We start from the raw sequence: 23,148 nt of genomic DNA on the forward strand, positions 1-23,148 counted from the left end.
ACCCCTGGGAAGAAGGAAGCCAGGGAATCAGCTGAGGGAGAGAACCAATGGAGGTTGAAGGGGAGAACAAAAAGGGCACAGCAAACAGCAAGATGTGGGTTGTTCATCTGAAGTCAAGGAGAAGAGGACCAAGACCAAGCGAAGGAAGAAAGATGCAGAGGAACGTGAAGGAGGCTTGCTAAAAGCATGTGCAAGGTAAGGTGTTGATTGGTGGTAGAAATTGGTACTTGGGCGTTACAGTGCATGCAAGGAGTGTGAACTAAAAGAGGGAGAATACGAGGTGAATGAGAGTGACCGAGAAGGTGACTGAAAAAAGGGTGACTGAGGCAGAAAGTGTGGGTGTAGAGTAGAGAGAGAGTTGTGAGGGGAGAGTAGACATGTGGAGCAGGGGAGATTAGTAGTGTGGTGAGGGGAGAGTAATAGTGTAGCGAGGAGAGAGAAATAGTGTGGCGAGGGGCAGAGTAATTGCCGGCAGGAATGAAGAGTAGCAGTGTGGAGGAGGGTTGAGAGTCATATTAAAAAGGGGAGATTCGTTTTATTTGCAAGGAGAGTAGTAGTCAGAAACAGAAGTGTTGGAGTAAGGAAAAGAAAAGATGAAAAGGAGTGAGGGAGAGACAAAAACGAGAGAAGGAAGGGAACAGAAGGAAAGAACATCAGGACGAGGATTGTAAGAGCATGGACGGGAAGGATCAAATGAGGCCCGAATGATTGGAAGGCACCTGTTCTTGCAACGTTCTTTTTATGGTTCCTAGGTTAGAATTGACCTAGATTGTTCCCAGAATTAGAGAAAAGGGCAGTTGTTAGTAGGTAGAGGTTTCCAATCTCTACGGTATGCAGGGAACCACCCAGAGGACACGAGAGAGGGAGGGACGGCTCTTAGTGGGTATGAAGTGAGTTTAACAAATTGAAAACGAAGAATGAACTTTTAACGAATCAAAAAACAACAAACAAATATTGAATTAAATATATATATTAGGGTAAAGGGTTACATCTGGTGGGGAGGGAGTTTTAAGCAAGGGAAACAGGGGTGTGGGGGTGACCCGGAAAAAGAAATTTTATATTTTCTTTTGTTGTTTTGAATTCATTAAAAAAGCATTCTTCATTTTTTTTGTTTGTTAAAATCACATGTAACCCCCTTAGTGAGCTCTAAACCCCTTGAACCGTCTGCAAGAGTTGGTGTGTTGTTAGCAGAAGGCCATCTGTGACACCTTCTGCTAATGAGAGCTGTACCAATTCCAGCCTGGCCTGAGAGATAACACAATATCACCAGGGGTGCTTAAAGCGTTTTATTGGGGAAACAATGTCTGCTGACAGCACAGGAATCTTTTATTCCCTCAAATAAAACAAAGACTGAATACAAATAAAATGAACAACTTGGAGGAACCCATCTTCTATTTCCATAGTGGCCCATGTAGATGGCAAGGAGTGCGTTTCAGGATTGGAGAGGGCATCAGAAGTGAAGGTTTGTATTTTTCACGCAACTTCACAAAAATAGAAGTGGGCAGTAAGCAAGGGGTGGGCGAGAGGAGCCAAGACCTTGCTCAACGTGGTATTAAACCATAAAATCACAAGTTATTCTTCCCTCCCGGGTGCTAATGTGATTTACTAATACTTTGGTTCATTGCAATAAGTAAGGGGTTGTATCACCACTCTACCAAAATTACCACCTATTAAAAAAAGACATGCATTTCAAGGTTATATCAATTTGTCCAAGTCTCAGTTTCCTTTTGATCATTTCATTGCCCTGAAGGTCTCCAATTGACAGAATGTATAGGCCCCAGGAGTCTTCCGGTATCTGAGGATCTAGGTTGGTGAAACATGGCAGCTAATGCATAGTGCAAACAAATCCATATTTTCCAATATACTTATATTCGAAATTGGTTTATGGAATACATGGTCAGAGTCCATAGCAGGCAAAACTGAAGTGTATAAGTTTGTGTGAATCCTTCATTCTTTAGATCCATTAGCACTTGACCTTAATCAATTCTCACACAGTCTAGGGTCTTATATTGTGGATGAGTAGACTGACTGGTGAACCACCAGGCACTAATGCTGGACACAACTAAGGAGGTTCGGAAGGCGGACACACTGTGCCTAATTTATGTGATTGGGCCAACAGAGGGACTCCCCATATATTAATCAGTTATAACCATATGTACTTCCGGAACACTTAGCCCCACCAGAGACACAGCAATCTCCCAAGCTATAGATCTAATTGGTTCACATCTCTCTGGAAAAGTAATACAGAACTTCAGGTCTGGCAGTACAACGTGGTACAAGTGTCTGCTTTGGTTTGAGCATGAGTGCATGCAGTCCACATTACTTGCTTTAATACCCTTCCCAAATGGTTCATGACTACTAGCACTGAAGAGCAATATATTCACGATTTTGGATTCATGGAGAGAATGCATATTATTGATATAGTTGGTATTACTGGGTAGGAAACTACTTTCATCTTGCAGATTTAACTAGATGGTGGTAAAACAAGATCTATAGCAACCATGTCATATAATCATCTAATAACGAGAAATAGGAGCAAGCTACAAGTCAGACATGCTCAGTTGTGTTGTATGTGTAAGGAAGGCATGGTATTAACAGTGAAGACAGACATAAGTGATCACAGTTCATGGGTGTTTATTGAACTTCAATGGGTTGGTTGAACACCTATCTAACCTTAAATCTAAGGATGAGAGCAAGCTACGACCATCAATTAATAATACTGCAGTCCTAGTGGAGTGTTTGTCAAAATAAAAGGGCCGATACTAATACACCTATTGCCGATCCTTACTTCTAAATACAAAATGTGTGGGACAACAATGTAGGCAGAAGAAAAGTGTTCGAGAAATGACAGGTCAGGATAGTTGAACAGTTGGCTTCCCTTTCCCAGGTTTTCAGCACGGGACAAGGAGGCACGTTTGAGCTTCACACACACTCTGGCTTCTTGGCCACGAGGAAACAGTTCAAAGCATAGGTATCAGCGCCTTCTGCCAAAGTCTCTCTCCCGATGACAGTCTCTTATTGCAGAGGGCCTGACATAACAAACAAACGACAAAGTTCCTTTCTTATCAGGATTTTCACATTCACAGGAATTGGTCTCACTCATTTGGGCTTGGACCACGGATCCCCTTTGTTCGGGCTCAGGTTGTTTTAGCACAATGTTCACAATTGGTCTACCGCGTTCTGGCTTGGACCAGGGATCCCCATCTTTCGAGCTCAGATCCCTTTGTTTCAAAAACCAAAGACTTTCGATTGTGCAATGGGTTTTGCTTAAACCATCGCAGGACCACTTCGGTTCACACCAATTCTTACTCTTTACCTTTTACTTTAATTTCTGCCACTTCCTGGCTGAATATCTTACAGAGACCTTCAAATGAACACACTTGTGGTGCCGGACCACTCTGTCACGAATGTTAGGTCTTCTTTGCTACAGTTCAAACATCCATAAACCGTTATGCTGGTCTTGTGTCTTTCATCACACGCGTTCAACAATCTTTAACCTTGCTCTTTGCATTCTTGCTCTAAGAATTTAGAAGTATTCCCAATAGCCTCGCTGGAAAATTGATTTTTATAGTGCGCCTAGTAGCCTCTCTGTAGAAAATTAAATTTAGATACGAGTCCAATATCCTCTGTGAAAGCTGCATTTAGAAGTGCTACCAATAGCATCTGTGAAAGTTGATTTTAGAAGTGTATCCAATAGACACTCTGGAAAGTTGCATATAGAAGTTTGCCCAATAGCCTCTCTGGAAAACTGAAGTTAGAAAAGTGCCCAGTAGAGGCTCTATGAAAATTGCGTTTAGAACTGTACCCAATAGCCTCTGCGAGAGTTACACTTTGAAGTGTGCCCAATACCCTCTCTGATGAAATGAATTTAGAAGTGTTCCCAATAGACTCTGTATGGAAAATTGTACTTAGAAGTTCGCCCAGTTCCCTCTCTGGGAAAGTTGCATTTAGAAGTTTGCACACTGAAAGAGCATATAACCCATCATACCACACCCCACGCTTACTCTCTCCTTTACATCACCACTCAACTAGAACACAGAGATACTATGACACCATTCGGTATAACTGTTCTCATACAAACATCCGCCGCTTACTCCACATCATTCTATGTAAACACTGCTGGTCTCACATCCCCAGCCAGGCGTTTTCCTCAGGCCTAACGCAGCCACATCCGTTCCGGATAAATCCTGCCAGAACGAACACATTCTCCTGATCTCTCAACCACCACACCTACCGATAAGAAGCAGCTATTACACGTGTACCGCACAAGCTGCACACATATCCGGTGCTCACACGCACCTTTTGACTCTCCCTACTCTTTCTACTGATCTGAACTTCGGTTCCCAAGGGCGTTCAACCTACCTGCGCCTTCAGACCATACCAATGGCATATAAGGCGCTATATAAGTGCAAAATAACATAACATAACATACAATGCTGCTGCTTGCAACCTTAACTTCAAAACAGACTGGTCTTGCATTGGTTTCCCCAACTCACAGGCTCTGTTGATCTTTCTTTGACCTTGGTACAAAGGACGGTACCACGGTGGCACCTGCTTTTCTCCTACTCAATCAACCGTGCAGGAGGGCTCTGGGCATCTCCGACACACAAAACAGGATTCTTCAATCAGGTTTCCTGGCCTTATGCTCTTTAATCCGAATAGGTCTAGAAAGTAATGGCTTCCGCCAGAAAGGTCAAGCTGCTGAATCGAAACTGCTGTTCCTTCGTGTGCTTTGCCTCGCTCAGAGTCTGTTCTGGTGCTAGGCCTTTTAGCCATGTGGGGAATTTCAATGGAAGTCAAGTGTGAATGATTACCATTAATTGCCTGACCTTTCCTGACCATAGCAGTGGGACATGTCAGGTACACGGCTCAGGTGTGAGTCAGTTTTCTCGGGCTGTCGGTGTGAATGTGTTTGAGCAGGAAGAGGGTGGGGTGATATAGTTTCCATATATCCTACTGGGTAGGGTGGGGTAAAGGTGCTGCAGGGAAGAGAGGGCTACCGCATTTCACCATCAGGTGTACCACTCCCACTCCCCGAAGACCTCTAACTCCGGTGATCCGCCCGCACTGGTCCACCCCCAGGTTTTGGAGCCAAAGACAATGGCCGTGCCCTGACAACCTGAGAACAAGACCCCCGCGGGGACTAGCGGATGAGACACGTTCGGGTTTCTCACATATGCTGCTGCTCAATCCGCTCCCCACCACTAGTGAGACCATCTCTTTTTCTGGGGAACATCAATTTATTTTCTTACATGTTCTTAAAGAATGAACAACCTAGAGGCAGCAAAACTGCCAATCTCCATACCTGGTTCAGTGCCCTGCACCAGGGCTGGTGTAGGACTCTCCGACCGCTCTGTGAACCGTGCCTCCATGGGAGCCAAAAAGCAATCCGATATCTCGGAACTCATCTTCATCTAGACATCAGCTGCCATTCCGCCAAGCTACGATCAAGGTAGACATCCTGCACACAAAGGAATGATGGTTAGATCACAGAATTGGTCATTCACATTGTTTGGTAATTCTTGTGTACCCAGACAGCAGTTTCAAATTTCCCAATAAACCACTGACCCAATCTACCCAAAGCCCTGAGTTGAATGGGTTACATGAATAAACACAAATCAATTAGTTCCATTCAATCTTTTCCCTCAGTATGTTTTTTACAAGCCAGTTAATTTCCCCAAGTGCTGCAAACTGCAGATACAAAGCAGAATGCCATACAATGTGTTACTCTGTCTTTCTTTTCCCTAAATAAATGCACAGCACATAAACATTCTATTCACTTATGTCCAGTTAATTGGGCTTTCACAACCAAAGCCTTCAAAAACCCAAGAGCAGATTTTCACACTGTCGACCATGATAAATCCTCCTGTCAATTTCCTTCTGTAGCGATTCATGTTGGATTTATCCTGCTTCGATTCACTATAATCAAAGCTGTTATATTACCAGATTTATTTAAGCAATAACCCCAGAGCAGGGTGGGGTGCGGGGGTATTAACACTTCAGGTAAGGCTCTGGGGTCCATAGTTACAGGGCAGAGCCATGCAGCCTTTGTAAATAGTATTAAAAAAGTAAACAAAAGAAATAGCCGCCATGGAATGACGAGAAGGAACTACAACTAGTCGCTTCTTCCTTTCCATGGCGGCGTGTCACAGATCAGGAGCAGACGCGCTGGGTACAGAAGTGTTTCCAGCACATCCGCTACCTAAAAGGAAACAAAAAGAAAGTAAGTGGGGGTGAGAGGAAAACATCTGAGTAGGGGGAAGAGGAAGAGGGGAACACTTACTTCATTCCCCGGCAGGGGAAGATGACGGACTCCAGCCGCGAGGAAGCGCAAAGGGGGGGTATTACCATGTGGTACCTTGCTGGGTACTAATTAATAGTAATCAACTTCTCAGCCTCAGAATGCTGAAGGGGTGAGTTGGCCCTGCTGCTGAATTCTTATTTGCGCAATAGAGGCAGGCCTCCAGTTATTACTAAGCTCTTTCCTCTCTTTTTGCTTTATCGAACCTCTCTAAATCAATCTCCTTCTTCTACTTTTCCGACTGATTTTAAGATTGCAGTTATTCTCCTTCTTCTGAAGTACCATTGAGCTACGGTCCCATTTCTTTGCTTCCCTATTTTTCTAAAATCTTGAAACGTGTGGTTTATACTGATGTCTCGTCCTACCTCGATCATAAGTTCTTTCTTCCCTGAGGGGGCGTGGCTTGCAGCCACAGAGTAGGTCGACTCTGATGTCTGCTCCCACCTGATCCTGTATAATCCGACTGTAAAGCAAGATTAACCATGCCATCAATGCCGGAACAGAAGCAAGACAGTAGATGAACCCATCCGGAGTGCCCCGCTGAAGGAGGGAGAGCGGAGCCGTTACCGTTTGTCCAGAGTAAGGCACGAAAGAGCGGGACCACCGACGGCGCCCAAAATTAAGATGGCAGCCGCAGTATAAGGAAGGCAGCTGCCAGGCGAGTAAGGCTGAGAAAACAGAAGAGGTCCGGAGCAGTCAAGTGGGGAAGAGGCGAAGCGGTGAGGGCCAGCATTTCCGCACACACAGCAGAGGAGTGTTTGCAGAGGAGGAGGAGCGTGCCGGTACCGGAGGGACCAGCTGTGAGAAGCCACGAGAAGAGAAAAGGCTGCAGACTCCCGTCGGGGAGCACAGATATAGCTGGCGGAGCCCGGACCACACAGCAATCACCAGGCAAGTGACATGCTCGGCTCCCCCATGAACAGATCGATACATAGGGATGGAGGGTGGGAAGCGGGGGCACACGCTGGCAAGCCCGGGTGGGCGGTGACATTTGGAGGCTGCATCCCCCTGGCCCTGTTGCCCATAAAGGAGCCGGCAAGGCTTGGCAGCGCTCAGCCCCTTCCCCCTGAGGAACCAGGCGGAAGGGCAGGGAACCGGCAGCCTGTATGAAGCAAACCCAGGCTGAGCGGGGACTTTAAGGAAGTGCCCTGGGGCCCTGGAGCTCCAAAAGGAGCCGGAATGGCACAATAATAGGCTGGCCACGGCTAGCCCCGGTAACTGGGAGGCCCCAGGGGAAGTATCCTGGGATACATCGGCAGGGGGTTTGCTGACATCCAGACGCCCAAACTCATTTCAGCGGCCAGGGAAATAGGAGCCAGTGGGTTTACCATTCCCTATTTTAAAACCAGTGCCTACCTGGCTCAGTCACCACAGCTGTATGGACAGATGCGCATTTGTGCTGCCTTTGGAGGAGTTTTGAGGCATGGTGATCTGGAAAACAAAAGGACAAGAGTGCGTGTGACGGTGATAGCCCCTCCGGATATGGGTGGCTACCCAGCATGAAAGACCCCCAGACGAAACTTGTGCAACCTGAAAGCCTAGACTGAAACTAGTAAAACTGTGCCTAGCTACTTCATAGCAAAGCCCTGAGCCAATAATAATTGCGGTTTTTCTACTGAAGAAGCAGGCAGACTGGATGCCTTCCAAATCGGCCAAAAGGAACGCAGGGCAATCGACATTGGATAGCTAGGCCAGGGCCACGCAACAGGCTCCTGGGGGGAACATGGACCATGCACAGGCAAAAGGGGGTGAAGCCATGGAACTACACAACCAGGTGATGCAAGCCATAGCGGATCTAAAGGTCTCATTGGAGGCACAGATTTCAGCAGTGCAGATAGATGATGGATTGCTGTGCCAGGATGTGCGTGGCCTGGCAGAGTGCACTACTACTCTAGAATCCCAGTTGAAGGAGAACACTGGGGAGATCCGAGAAACGCATGCTAACATCCATGTCTTGCAGCAGAAGGTCAGCTTGCTGGAAAACAGGGTTGAGGAGGCAGAGGGACGGGCCCGCAGAAACAACATTCGCATAGTAGGCCTACCGGAAGGGGAGGAAGGCACGGACCCTACAACTTATATAGAGAACATGCTGCTCCAGGAAATTGGGCCCGGGAACCTTACGCATGGCTTCACAATTGAGAGGGCACAGAGGGCACTGGGCAGGTGCCCACCCCCTGGGGCACCTCCTAGACTGATTATCGCAAAAGGTCCTCAACTATAAGGATAGGGAGAAAATACTAGCCTTCTCCAGACAGGGAGGGGTACTGAAGAGAGCTTCGACTGACCCGACAGTCTACCCAGATTACACCTTCCAGGTGCTGAAGAACCGGGCACAATTATTTGCGGCTAAAGCTAGGATCCAGCCAGTTGGTCTGAAATACATGCTGATCTACCCAGCCCGTATGAAAGTCATAAATAAGAACAGCGCCCTGTTCTTTGACCTCCCGGAGGAGGTGCAGTCATGGATGGACAGGGAAAAGAAAGGTCCCGGCGAAGGGGACGGAGCTGATGATCATGTGAGGCACAAGGGAAGTTCGATTTAGCTGGAGTCCAGACAGGTTAAATATCTGCCAGCTGGTTTTCTGGCTCCGCTTGCTGACACAACGTCTTCTGTACTCTAATAGGCACCATAAGACAAAAGGTCCCCTGTGAAGGGAATGGTTCCTTCTTAGAGGAGATATGAAGAATTTAAGCTTTATTTAAATGGCGGGATACTAATGGGTCAACACCTTAAACTACAGGGCGGAGACCAGACCTATGGCTGAGGTAGTCGCGCCCTCCGAGTTCCATTTTTTAGGAGCAGTGTTTTTGTGCCCACCCAATGTGCACCAGCCCCCCGGATGCTTACTGGGAGAGAATGCGAGAAGCGGATATGCCCAAGCGAGGATAAAGATGCTGGGCTGTTATTGTTTTTTGTTAGGAAAGTTGAGGAAGTTAATGGGGGTGGGATTTTGCCTTGTATGCATGTCACAGAAGAATACTAACACTGTAATTTTGACTGGATCACTGCATATGGAGAAAAGAGAATCATCTGCTGTGTTGGATGCAGACACAGATGGTCTGTTAGAAATGGACACAAGCTTATGGCTGGAACTGTAAAGGTACTCACTTGGAATGTACGGGAACTGAACGCTTATGTTAAGAGAAATAGGGTCTATTCATACCTAAGGAGGTGTAAAGTGGACATTACTTTGTTGCAAGTAACACATCTTACGGTTGAAAAACAAACACTATTAGCAAATAAATGGAGAGGGCAAGTATTTAGTTCCCCGTATTCCGCTTGCGCAAAGTGAGGTCCCGATATGGGTAGCGCCCACGGTACCCTTTGAGGTCACCCATGTTAAAACTGATGAGGGCAGGATAGCGATGATGCAGGACCTCCTCGAGCAAGTAGACGTTTACCTGGTCAACACATATGCTTCTAATCAAAACGCTGCTACGTTTTTCCGTTCGCTATACCACCGGCTTGGCCGATATAGGGATGGCAACATCATAGGGGGTGGGGGTAATTTTAATTGCACGTTAAACCCGTCCTTAGATAGACCTGATACTAAATACCTTAAATCTGCCCTGCTGGCCAGACGAACCTTGACTCACTTGCTTTAGTGGATGCTTGGAGAGTACTCCACCCGGATACTAGACACTATTCGCACTACTCAGTGCTGCACACAGTGCACACACAAATAGTTTACTTCTTTGTGGGACGGGAGTTGGCACATCTCATCACAAGTGTACAGTATAAAGGAAGCGTCCTGTCTGATCATGCCCCTCTCAGCCTACAGTGGCAATATGTACCCCCAGTAGCCCCAATACCGACGTGGAGACTCAGAAGTGAATCCCTGAAAGATCCCCCATTCCGAGGCGAAGCGTTAAAGGTAGTAATCAGGGGAGTTGCCATGGCTGGGTCATGCAGCGTCCAAGCAACCATCAACAAAGTATTGGCCTCTGCGGAGGCATGACTGAGGAAATTGGAGCAGTCCCAGGTGAGGCTACCAGGCGAGAATAATGGGGTTGTGGAGCTGAAACAGAAATGTATGGAGTGCTGGGAAAGGCATAGTTACGCAAAATACATTGGGAGGCAGCATAAAGAGGGGGATAAACCAGGCCGACTGCTAGCATGGCTATATAAAAAAAAAAAGGAGAAACAGGGCCCCACCCACTTCATACGCACGAGACATGGGATATTATGCGACACCCAATCTGGGGTGAACGAGCCTTTCCAAGTATTTTACAAAGATCTCCACCAGGAGGCACCCCAGACACCAGGGGCTTATCTAGAGGAAGCGTTAGGTGAGATGGTACTCCCCAGGCTAAGTCAGGAAGCGAGAGACAGTCTTGAGGAGCATATCACCCTATAAAGACATACAAAGCACGATCACAGCTTTGCCGACAGGGAAGACCCCTGGATCGGATGGGCTGCCTAGTGAATTTTAGAAGGAATATGCTCTGGAGCTGGCCCGCACTAGCTCAATAATTTTACAAACTCATATGAGGCAGGCATCCTCCCCCTTAGTCTGAGGGAATCCATGATTACACCACTTCTCAAACCCCACAAACCCCCAATGGAGTGTAGCTCATATAGGCCCCTCTCTATGCTCAACCTGGACAACAAGATACTGATGTCTAGTCTTGCAAATAAGTTGAAGAGGGTGATACACACCCTGGTACAGCCAGACCAAACTGGCTATGTGCAAGGCCGTAACATGGCATGGAATCTGAGGAGGTTACACCATGTGATAGACAGCACAGCATCCAGGGAGACTCCAGGCGCCATAGCCACGCTAGAAGTTGTGAAGATGTTCGACTCAGTAAAATGGGACTGGCTTTGGGCAGACATATTAAGTGGGTTCAACAAGACATATGGCATGGGTGAAAAGGACAGGTGCATCTCGGAAGCATGGGAATTGGAAAAAGGAACAAGACAAGGCTGTCCACTGTCCCCGTTGCTTTACATCCTTGCCATGGAACCCATAGCACAGTACCTCAGGGAAGAATACATAGAGGCAGGTATAGAGATAAATGGGACCAGACATCTGATATCATTGTATGCCGATGATACGTTGCTATACATCCAGAACCCAAAGGTAATTTAGAGTTGTTATTTTAGTTGTCATTAGCGCTGTTTGCGAAACGGTCAGGGATCCCAATCAGCACAGACAAATCAGCCCTGTTTCCAATAGCAGGGTTGCACAGGACAGGACAGGACAGAATAAAGGGCGTTGCCGGTCCGGGCCCTGCAATGGAAAAAGTCCACGTTTAGATACCTAGGGGTCAATGTATACCACGATTTAACGTTTTAGTGATGTGAGTTTTTACTCAAATGCGCCAATTTTTACCATTTTGGTTCATTGTGGTGAGTATTTGGAAATTATTAAAGGTGAAAAAATAAAGATAATCAAATCTTGAGTTTGTTGATGCTGATATGTTATTTTTTATTAACAATTCCACATGTTCCCATCACATGAATGATTCCATTTTCCAAGTGTTTATTCAACATTTGATACTCGACAATTCAAAGAGCAAATATGCATATCCCAATCTCTCTCAACACGTGTTTACCCATTGCTAATTACAATGGTTCTTCAGGAGAGCAACCTTTGGTCTGTTAATAGTTTTGTAGAAAAAAGAAAAGAACTTTAAAACGAAAGAAAAAGAGAAACCATTTTAGCAATTGTATTTTGCCAAAAAAATAAAAATCTTAAAGGTAAGGAATAATACATTGTTTCTTAACTCACCCCAATTAGTTCCTCAGCTAAGCCCAAATTCTGAAGACGCTTTTGGTAGTGCATTCACTTTAACCATGTTTATTTGGCTTATCTATCATTTTTTATCCATCAATTTTATTTTTTTAAACAGATATTTTTCCAACTCTCTGCTAATAATGTTTTGTGAATTCTGTAGGGACAGAGAAGGATTTCTTAATAGTTGTTAAAGTATTGCTAATTCTTTTTCTGAAAATGGCTTTGGAAATATTTTTTAGAAAGTTACCATCACAAAAACCCTTTAGGGAATAGCTAGTTTAACTGACCTGTTTTTCCTGTTGTTTTTCCTCTTAAGAAACGTCCTTTTGGTCCTGGAGTCTAGCAGAGTGCTGCTGAAGGCTTTCGCAGCAACTCTGTGTTCAGGCGCTGTTTTTATGCTACCTTGCGAGCCGCGATGACGTCATCACGTCGCGCGTCACGTTATAGCGCATTACGCGATGATGTCATCGCGTAGATTACGTTTCGGCGGCCATTTTTTATTTTAAGTTCGTAGCGATCTATTTATGTAGAAGGGGTTTCTAATTTGTTTATAAAGACTTTGAGTCAATGGATCAATTTTGTATTCTGTTTTATGGTGGTTTATTGCCAGATAACTCAATTTTCTATCATTTATTCGTGTTGGGCAACATTATTATTAAATTATCACTTTTTACTCTATTTATTGTATTTTTAGTACTAACATTTATTTACAAAATAAACAGTAAAATGTAGCAGGGTGTCCTTTTGATAGATCGAATATCAAGATAAAAAATATAAAAATCATAACCAATTATACATCTCTGTGTCACAGTTTAGACCAGTTGAACATGTGTCAAGAAAAACAATATAAAAGTCATAAGCAATTATACATCTCTGTGTCACAGTTTAGACCATTAGAACATGTGTCCATAATACAAATCCATTTGCTTTCCTGTTTTCTCAAAATGTCTTCTTTGTTGCCTCCTCTTGGAGGTAAAGAGATTTTTTCCAAGCCAAATATTTTTAAATCTGTAATGTCCATTATTGGATGATTTTCTATTATATGGGCTGATATGGGGGATCTTAGGTCTTTGTTTTGGACAGCTCTCAGATGTGTAGCAGCCACACAAGGATATGAGAAAAACTCATGCAGACAACATTTGAAAATTGAAGTAAACTTTTTATGGTTAAAAAAAGCTGTCGCCAGGGAATTTTCTTTATTTTTTATTGGTTGCAAACTATTTTACAACGGTATACCACGATTTAGCGAAAGAACATACACATAATATGTTGAATGCCCTAAGCGGCATCAAAAGCTCAATGAAGTTCTGGGCTAAACTGCCCCCGTCCCGAACGGGGAGGACGGCCCTGGTGAAAATGATGGTACTCCCTAGACTGCTGCACTTCTTTGTCAATGTCCTGTTCTACATACCCAAACCCTTTTTCAAGACACTGGACAGCATTTGTAGAGGTTTTCTGTGGCTAAATGGGAGGAATAGGATAGCATTATCAACACTACACAGGCCATATGACGGAAGCATCAGGATCCCACATTTTTAGCTATATTACATACCCTCAATCTTCCTACAGCTATTCTGTATATCCCCCTTTCGTGACTTTGGTGCTTGTATCTCAACTTCTGTCCTCCATTTCTCAAGAGTTACTCGATTCACCTACCCGAAGTTACTGCACAAGGGGGAAACCTGGTTGCTCCAGTTACCTACAGTTGTCTTAAACAATCCTCTGAATCCCACTCTATGCCAGTCACCACACTTTCGCTGTGAAGCACATTTTCCCTCTCACGAGTCCCATCTTCGGTAGTCGCTTGTTTTACCAGTGGTTTAGCTTTCTGTTAACACAGTGGCTTCTGAAAGTGACTGACTATTCTTCTTCACTCTACAGCCCTCGGTCAAGAATCAGCCGAAGACAAATACAAGCCATCCACCCTGTCAGGCTTGGCCTGGGGCACAGAAGTAAATAGCTCAGGAGGAGGACGCAGGAAGGGGTCCACCCGGCTGGCTGCTCTCTGTTCACTTGTAGATGACTTGTAGATGACTGCGATGCGTTCGGAATATGCAAACAAAGGAACGCCCCTTTTCAAGCAGTCAAACCGTACACGGACTGCGTGGCGAGCAAGGCCCACACACGCACCCCCTGGACAAGAGACCAAACAAAAAGAGGGCAAAGAAAGGCACAACCCAGAGGCACTGGAAGACCCTACCTCCACAGGGACAGCCACTGTTAAGGCCATCGCACCCAGTACCCAAGAGGTGAACCCACTGCTCATAACATCCTCCTGAACCCTAGAGGAGAAGCCACCGACAGGCAAAGGGGGCAGGAAGAACCCCCTGACCCCCAACCACTGAACTGGATTTGCACCCCCAAAGTGCCACAACACACAAACCATGTCAGGAGATGATGTCTCATCCACCTCAGGCGGTGAAGCCTCAGGACCCATGCTTCCCTCAGGTGGATGCTCTCAAATACTGCACTTGCCACATGCCTTCAACCTACGTGACACCAGCAACCTGGGGCCACGATGGACAATCTGGCTAAGGGATTTCAAATTTTATGTAGGAGCCATAGGGCTCCATGACGATGAAAGACTCAAAAATACCCTGTCCATGGCAGTTGGGCACACAGTCAGAGACATCGCAGGTGAACTACTCAACCTCGTAACAGCATCATTCTAGGACCTACACTCAAAATTGTCAGAATACTTTGCACCCCACATCAACATCAATTATGAAAGACACATCTTTCACACAACACGTCAAGATAAAGGCGAAATCACTCGACAATTTTGTTAAGAGACTAAGGATAACGTTAAAATACTGTGAATTTCATAGGAACCCGAACAAAGAGGCCCTAAGATCCCAAGTCATTGCCGCATGTGACTCAAGCATTCCACAAGAAACTCCTGCAGAAACAAATGTCACTGGAGGAGATCCTAGACCTGGTTCGCATGGAAGCGGCGGTAGAATCCCAATTAGACAACCTGGGCAAGGTCACAATACAACCCAAAGCCCCTCAACCTGACACCGTCAATAAACTGTACGCCACACCCAACCAGCCAGACGCTCTGAGGCCACATGTTTCAGATGCAGATATGAATACCCTCACACAGGAGATTGCCCAGCCTTGGGTCAAATATGAGCCACATGTGGCAGCGATTACCTCTTCAGAGCCGTTTGCAAAAAACGCACCCCTACACCCAGCCGGCAGAAGATCACTCAGGGAGCGACGGAAGACGTCACTTATGAGCCCACAAAAGGCCAGACCCGACAATGAATCCAGGCGAATGAGACATGAGGAGCACGAACACAGCAGATCCTACATTCGAGAGGAATATCGACCACCCGAAGGTTCCAGACACAGTGGCCCCAGGCGCTACGTCCAGTATATCGAAATGAGATCGCCCTTAAGCAGTGACTCGCCCTTGTCGGGTCGAAGACCAACGTTAGAAATGATACCTAATGGGCCCTGAATAACAGCACAGCGACTCAACATAGCCCAGTTCTCATGCTCCAAGTAAATGACACCGCCCTGGAATTCATCAGAGACACAGGGGTGACTGTCAACATGATCAGCGAAGAGGCCTACAACTCACTCTCCAGGGCTCCAAAACTCAAGAGATCTACCATTGACATTTAACCATACGGAGCCATCTCGCCACTATCTTGCAAAGGCGTCATCACAGCCAAGTGCACCCACAAAGCCCATGCAGCGACAATCCTGCTACATGTCCTGTAAACAGAAGTGAATAGTGGATGCAACCTCAGTTTTAAAACTGCGGTGGAAATAGGCCTTGTACATATGCTCTACCAACTAATGGCCCACAAATACTTCGCAAGGCCCGAAGACATTGAAGCGTCATTCCCAAACCTATGTAAAGGACTCTGAAAGCTAAAAAAATGGAATATCCAGGTACACATCAACCCTGATGTCAAGCCAGTCACCCAACACTACAGGGGCATACCCATAAAGATATGACAACAAGTTGAAGAAGAGAGATCAGCCGAGTCCTGAAACAACAAGTCATAGAACCGGCAACAGGACCCCACCCCACGGGTGTCAAAATTAGACCTCACAAAGGGCTACCACCAGATCGAGATCGCCCCCAAATCAAAGTACATTACCAACTTCATCACCCACATGGATTTGTTCCAGCACAAACGGCTTAGCTCCGGCACCTCGCCCATGGCAGAAATCTTCCAAGAGGAGATCCACAAAGTCATATATCAGGTCCCCAACTGCCTCAACTATTCCGACAACGTCCTTGTGTTTGGCAAAACGAAGGAAGAACATGACACAGCAGTACACCGAGTTTGTGCGGCACTCAAGGCAGCAGGTCTGATACTCAACAAAAACAAATGCGAGTTGGAGGAAGGGTTCGCTCAGGTTCTTCTGACACATTTTTGAAGAAAGGGATGCGACCCCGACCCAGACAAGGTGGCGGCACTGAACACGGACCAGCCACCTCAAAACGTCTCGGAACTTTGTTACTTTCCTTGACTCGCGATCTACGGCTCAAGGTACCTACAGAAGTACGCAACAATCAGCAATCCTCTTCGCCTACTCACGAGAAAGGACCACCCCTTCGAGTGGTCAGCGTACTGCCAGCACACCTTTGAGACCATCCTGTGGGATACTTTGACGCATTCCAATATGCTCCACTGCATCACTTTACAAATGGTGAAAGAAACAGCCCAAAATGGATGCGTTGACTCCTGCGCGTGCCAAAATCTTCAAAACTGCGTTTGTAATAACCAGAAAATGGCTGCACACTGCCAATCCCATTTCAGGTGGGGTAAAACCAGAGTAATCACTGCAGGAATGTGCCAGTGGGCTCTGCAACATTCAACCTGGAGAAAAGGAAAGAAGCAGCAGTACTGCTGTAAAACCAAAAATTCCTTTTAAAATGGTAGCTTTGTAACCTTCAAAAGTGCTGTTTTTGGCGCTAGATCCATTTATTTCCATGTGAATTATTGAGATTAGAAGGACCCTGCAATGCACAGAATCATCCAGTGTGGCTCAGAACCGGGCCTCATTGGAGTGACAGCTACTAACAAATGTATCCTTGAGAAATCAACCAGGGACTGTGTTTTCATTTTTCAAGGCAAACGTAACTATTTTCTTTGCAACAAGTATCAGAAAACAGCTGTCCAAAGAAAAATTATAAACAAAGGCTGGATACATTTACTCAGACCGCTAACAATCCCAGCACTCAAGGGAAGACCTAATTCTGAATAAATATTTGTATGAGCTGCAGAGGAAAATCTGATTTAAAGGACTCCGTTTAATGTGCTTTTTCATGAAGAAAGTGCAAAATCACCTGTTTTAAAAGCTCATTTTTATTTAAAGGTTTAATTCTTTAAGAAATGTCAAAGGATTGCTTATGTAAACATCCACCTATAAACTGTGTTCATTTTTATATGTTTTAATGAAAGATGTTGGAGTTAATTAACTATTTATTTTAAAAAAACAATTCTGCTCTGACAGTTCTCAGCCTGGGAAAGGATGACACTTCAGGTTGGCACCTCACTGCTGGCAGGAAGGCCTAATTGCTGCTGAGAGGCCTTGCATACTCACAACAAAGGCCCTCATTAGACATTTGTCTTTGTCTCAAGCAAAGACAATAGAAAGCTTGGACACCCATCCTCCCGGAGGAGGGGCAGGAGGCTGGGAGAAGCTTCCCAGTGAGCTTCAAAGGTCTGGCCAGTTGCTCACACTTGGGAAGCAAGGAAAGAAAACTGTGATTTCTGGAGTCAATTTACTTATTTTGCCACAGAACCTCATGACATTTAACTTGGCAGCAAAAATAAGTGAAAGAATGAAAAGTACATACATTGAAATCTGAATTTATGATAGACATGTGAAGACTTGGTAGTATTTCTTATTGCGTAGGGAAAAAAAAGTTATGCAAAAAGACTAATTGCGCAGAGACTATTAATGCTGCAAATCTAATATTATATACCCATGTTCTAGGGGTGATTGCACATATATGTACCGAATTAGTAAATGTTAGGGCAAATCTTTATGGTTGAATTTGCCAAAATTCCACAGAAAGACAAAGCCTGGTCCCACCGATTTGAATGTTGGATGTCAATGTAACCCACAAAATATGTAATGTATGTGTCCGATTTTATTAGAGGGCATAATTATATAAATATGTATTTATGGGAAAGTTACATTTCGGTCCAAATAACTATGGGAGGTTTCCAGACCACATCATAAAATATGACAACCCTTTCTGTCATCCTACCAGCAAAATGCAAGGCGGGAACTGTGCCTTTGACCAATCATAGCCTTTTGGGAGCATGGGTTTCAAGTTTGCCCCTACCATAAACTGAGTGATGTCACTTGGCAGGATAAATAAGGGAACCTCACAACACACCACAAAGCCACACTGATTCCTGACTCCATCCCGATTTCCACATGGCGCTCTGTTCCCGACTTCTTCATCTTGTTCCCGATTCTTGATTGCTTTGCAAATCCAAGGCCTCAGCATTTGCTGGACTCTTTCTCAGCTAAGCCCAAATTCTGAAGCAATCCCAAAACTGAAGAGAAATAATTCTGATCCAGTCTGGCTTGCTACCATTAAAGCTTGCCTGCTGAAACTCACCATCCCACTGATCTACAGTGTCCAGCAATCAGAAGGGCCAATCCAATCCAGTCCAGTCCAGTCTGAGGTGCCAGTCCAATTGACCAGAACCGCCCAGCTCACCTATCCCAACAGAATTGCCTTGCTGCCTCTAGACCCGATCCGGTGATGACCAGTGCCCTCGATGGTCCAAATCTTAAATTAAAGTGGACTGTAAGTATCAATAGGAATCATAGTAACCCATAGCATATCTTGCTTGTCCTATACCAATCTATAACCATCCTATCTTTAACTTAACAACCTTAAGATCTTGTCAGAACCATTCTTGCAACTCTGTTATTCTTAGTGTTAGCGCCAATATTTACTGATTTTTGTTTCTCTTGAACATAAGCCATTAGTGATTTGGATTAAATAAAGTAATTCCCATAAAGAAAACGGAATATCAGCCACGTGAAGGGTTACAAGTGGCCGTGCGTAACTGTGAAGATTCACGGGTGGCATTCTTCTTTTTCTTAGCCATTAATCTAATTTAAGTAAAATTAACCTGTCCTTTTAAAACCGATTTTCTGCTTTTCTCTGTTATGTTTTTGCAAAACGCATCTCATTCAAACTTGTATAACTTCCTCCATTACATAGCTAGAGACTTAATTTGAACTTGGACTTAAACCTAAGAACTTTAGCTACATCCCTACCCAAAACAATGTCATTGACCCGTTTTTATTAAAAATCGCATAGGGAAAATTAGGCGAGAATTTGCATTTCTGCAAATGTTTTACACATGTGATTTCCAATCCAAAGCTTTCCGAGCTTCCATTCTGATTCAAAGTGGGTACTGTTGCTTATATTATAGCTTATGTTTGTTAGGACCTTGTCAGAATTGCTCCCATAGAGATTTATATCAATTTAAGGATTTTTGCACATTTTTCGTTGTTTCACACAGCCATTTCAACTGTCCTTTTAAAGTGTACATTTCCAAAATGTTTTTCTCTCTTGTTTGGGGAGGGAAGATTGTATTCAAAACCTATACACTGTTCTATATTCCTGAATACCTGCTGCTTACTTCTGTGTAGAATTGCTTCTTTGTGAGTTGAGAAATTTGCAGGGGGAAATCTTAACTTAAACGCTATCTTTTCCACCAACCAAAACTGTTCTTTTCCCTGTGTTTTATCTTCTGTATTGATAAAAGTGAATTCAACTGCCTTACCTACTTTCTAATTTGTAATGTCACCACATTGGTGATTGCTGCCCATATATTAAACATTGGTTTGCTTTGAATTTTAAATAAATAACTCGTACCTTTACCAACCAGCCTGATTCCTGGTCCATTGTGACCTGGGGGTATTTTGCGAAGGGGTGCGATATGAGGGTTATATCACTCAGTATATTGAACCTATAAACACAATAAATAAGTATTTCGTTTGTGCATTATATACTAGGCTGGGACCAGGGTGTGTTGCCCGATTGAAATCCTTAACAATCCGAAGCAACATCTCAAAGGCGGAAAACATGGCTTATTTCAATGCAGAAAGGAAGACTGAGGTCATAGTTGACGCCAGCCCTGTAGGTCTGGGAGCCATACTAACGTAGCGGGACTCCATGGACCACACCAACCTGTTCATAGTGGCCTATGGCAGCCGCAGCCTTACAATCACCGAACAGGCGTACTCCAAGGCAGAAAAGGAAAGACTGGCAGTTGTATGGACCTGCAAGTACTTCCATCTCGTCCTGTGCGGAAAGGCATTCACCATCATCACAGACCACCAGGCCCTCCTGACAATCTACGGAGACCCAAAATTAAGAATGCCACAAAGGATAGAGCTATGGGGCCCAAGGCCACAGGACTACAAATTTGACATTGTACATCGTCCAGGCAAGGAAGACAACCCTGCGGACTACCTGTCAAGACACCCCACAGGGCCGCCCCAGTGGGCCCCTCTATCGCTGATGCATACATCAACTATGTGATACAAAACCTAAAGCCCCTGCCGGTTGACTGGACCACCCTCGGAATAGAATTGGAACGGGACTCTAGATTGTGGCTCACTGCATCCAAACTGGAAAGACATCCCACCTAAAGAATCAGGCCAGAAATGCACAGGAATCGGTGAAGGACGACCTAAGATGCATGGAGCTAGTGAATGACGAACTGACAGCTGTAGATGAGCACATCATCAACAAAGGCTGCAAACTCATCATCCCAGAAACAGTAAGAGAAAAGACAGTCACGATAGCGCATGAAGGCCACCAGGTGGTGGGGGGAGGCAGTATCCACAAAACGCCTCCTATGATAAAAATGATGGTTCCCTTAATTGGACGCCATCGTGGAAGACGTCATAGGCAGATGCACCATCTGCTCACAGGTGGCCTAGCCCCCGCACCCCAACCCACTACAGAGGTCCCACTTCTATAAGGTGTCTAGGAGGAACCAGCCATAGACTTCTTTGGACCATTACGAAACAGAGCATACGTACTCATACTAATTGATGAACACTCAAGCTTTCCAGATACCCAGCTGATAGAATCCACAGCAGCCACCTGTGTCATCCCTGTGTTAGATTGCATGTGATCAACGGGCTACCAAAGATCATAAAATCAGACAACGGCCCAACTTTCACCAGCCATGATTTTGAAATCTTTGCGGTCTACATGGGATTCCAGCACAGGTAGATAACGCTGCGATGGCCCCAAGCCAACGGCATCGTGGAACGATTCATGGGCAACATCAAAAGGACTCTACAGATAGCCAGCATCGTGAACAAGCCATTTCAGCAGGCCTTGTACCAACTCCTGGGTGAATATCGACACACCCCACACAGCACCACAGGGGTCTGCCCATTCGACCTCATGTTCCACAGGACTGTCAGAACACGACTGCCTGAGGACCACAAACAAGCACATAACACCCCTAGAACAACAAACCAGGGCTCGTGATCAAGAAGAGAAAGAGAAAATGAAAGACAGAGCAGACTCCCGGCGAGGAGCGGAAGAGTGCGACATAGAACCAGGAGATCACGTACTAATGCATCAGCCGAAAGCTAGAAAGGAGGACCTTTCGTGCCAGAACGCCTGGTCAAAACCAGCAAAAAGGGCACCATGATAACAGCATGCGGGGACCAGCAGCATTCCATAACAAGAAACTCACTTTAAAAAGATCACGGGCATGCCCAATGTTTGGGAACACTCGTGCAGCAGTCACAACGACCCATTCTCGGATGACTCTTATCAAGGTGACGTCGAGCAGTCAGAGGAAGAGACCAGCAGCCGAGAGCTGGAGGAACGAATACCTGCAAGGGCACTCAACGCCCCCAATGTGACCTCAAAGATGTTGCATAAAGCCTCAGAGACTTATCGAAGAATTGGGGAAAATCGTAAGTGATCCTACATGCTAAAAAGAGGGGAGATATCATGTTGTGACTGTCGGGCTACACACCCTCCTGCCTCCTTATGTGGCAAGGCCCACGTTTGGGCCTGAACTAAGGGGAAGTGACGCAGGCTAGGGAGGGGACAGGACAAGGGAAAAGAAGAGGCAGTTACAGTTATTGTTACAACGGTGTGGAATAAAGACATGTTGTTTTCACTGGCCGTTGTGCGTCCGCCTCAATCATTTACTTCAGGACTCCCAGCTCGGGTGGCCCCCAGAGCACCCGAGACCCAATACTACAGAATGCATATTCCAATCGCAGCATGTGAGATTAAGTCACACAACCTGTGCCCCTCATTCTTTGTGTTGACAGCCTTTCAAGTGGGGCAATTTATAAGTGATGGCTCATTTATGCACTTCACATTTCAGTGTTAAGAACTGAACATGGGGCATTTTTATTCAGAAGGCCAAAACACGTATGTTAGCTGACCAAACCTATGCAGTTCGCAAAGTAAATGAAATATTTTCTTTATTTTCATGTCTCTTTATTTGACGCAGCAACACTTTTTTTTGTATATTATTATATGGCACATCCCTAGGAAGTTTAACTGTCATTTTCTTGCTCAAGTATTCTAGTGGCTGCTTTGGGACATGCGCTAAATACTTACGCTCAGCATCAAAGGTCTTAATTTTTTAAAACAAGCCACCACTGCCTAGCCTGCACACCAGGTGGCACCTCAATGTGACTTGGCAACTTATTTACGAAGCAGGGTTCATTGTGTGTCACCATGCAGACAGTAGTCCATGGCAAATCAATGCAGTGATGTGTGCAGCAACGATTTGGGCACTGCACAAGTCACCACACTTTTGGTTAATGGCATCTATGTGGCGCTCCCCTATGTAACAACACATATGTCTGGAACGTTTTGTGTATGTGGCTCTGACGAGTATGCCATTCTGTGCACACACTTAAACACATACAGCAAAGAAGTTGCCTCAAATTGTACATCTACTAGGCCAAACACCCTTTCTACACTGCCACACCATGTTTTTCACTAGCTGCAGGCCAGCACGAATAAGAGATGCTAATGCCAACTCTGTTAGATAAAGCACAGACCTGCTCTTTTGTGCAGAATAACCCCCAAGGTCTGTGTAATGTTGA

General features: G+C 45.2%; 1 protein-coding gene across 2 annotated transcripts in view; it reads right to left on the reverse strand.

Annotated features, from left to right (window-relative positions):
* MON1A (MON1 homolog A, secretory trafficking associated) overlaps positions 1 to 23,148 on the reverse strand; it is a 322,574-nt gene that overhangs the window by 274,012 nt on the left and 25,414 nt on the right. For both annotated transcript variants that reach the window (XM_069644145.1, XM_069644146.1), the window contains exon 2: positions 5,306 to 5,461. In XM_069644145.1, the coding sequence (XP_069500246.1) occupies positions 5,306 to 5,414 (109 nt within the window). In that variant the 5' untranslated portion in view covers positions 5,415 to 5,461. The remainder of the gene's footprint in view (positions 1 to 5,305; positions 5,462 to 23,148) is intronic.

This window comes from Ambystoma mexicanum, chromosome 2p, assembly GCF_040938575.1.
Source record: "Ambystoma mexicanum isolate Mex_15411 chromosome 2p, UKY_AmexF1_1, whole genome shotgun sequence".
NCBI lineage: Eukaryota > Metazoa > Chordata > Amphibia > Caudata > Ambystomatidae > Ambystoma > Ambystoma mexicanum.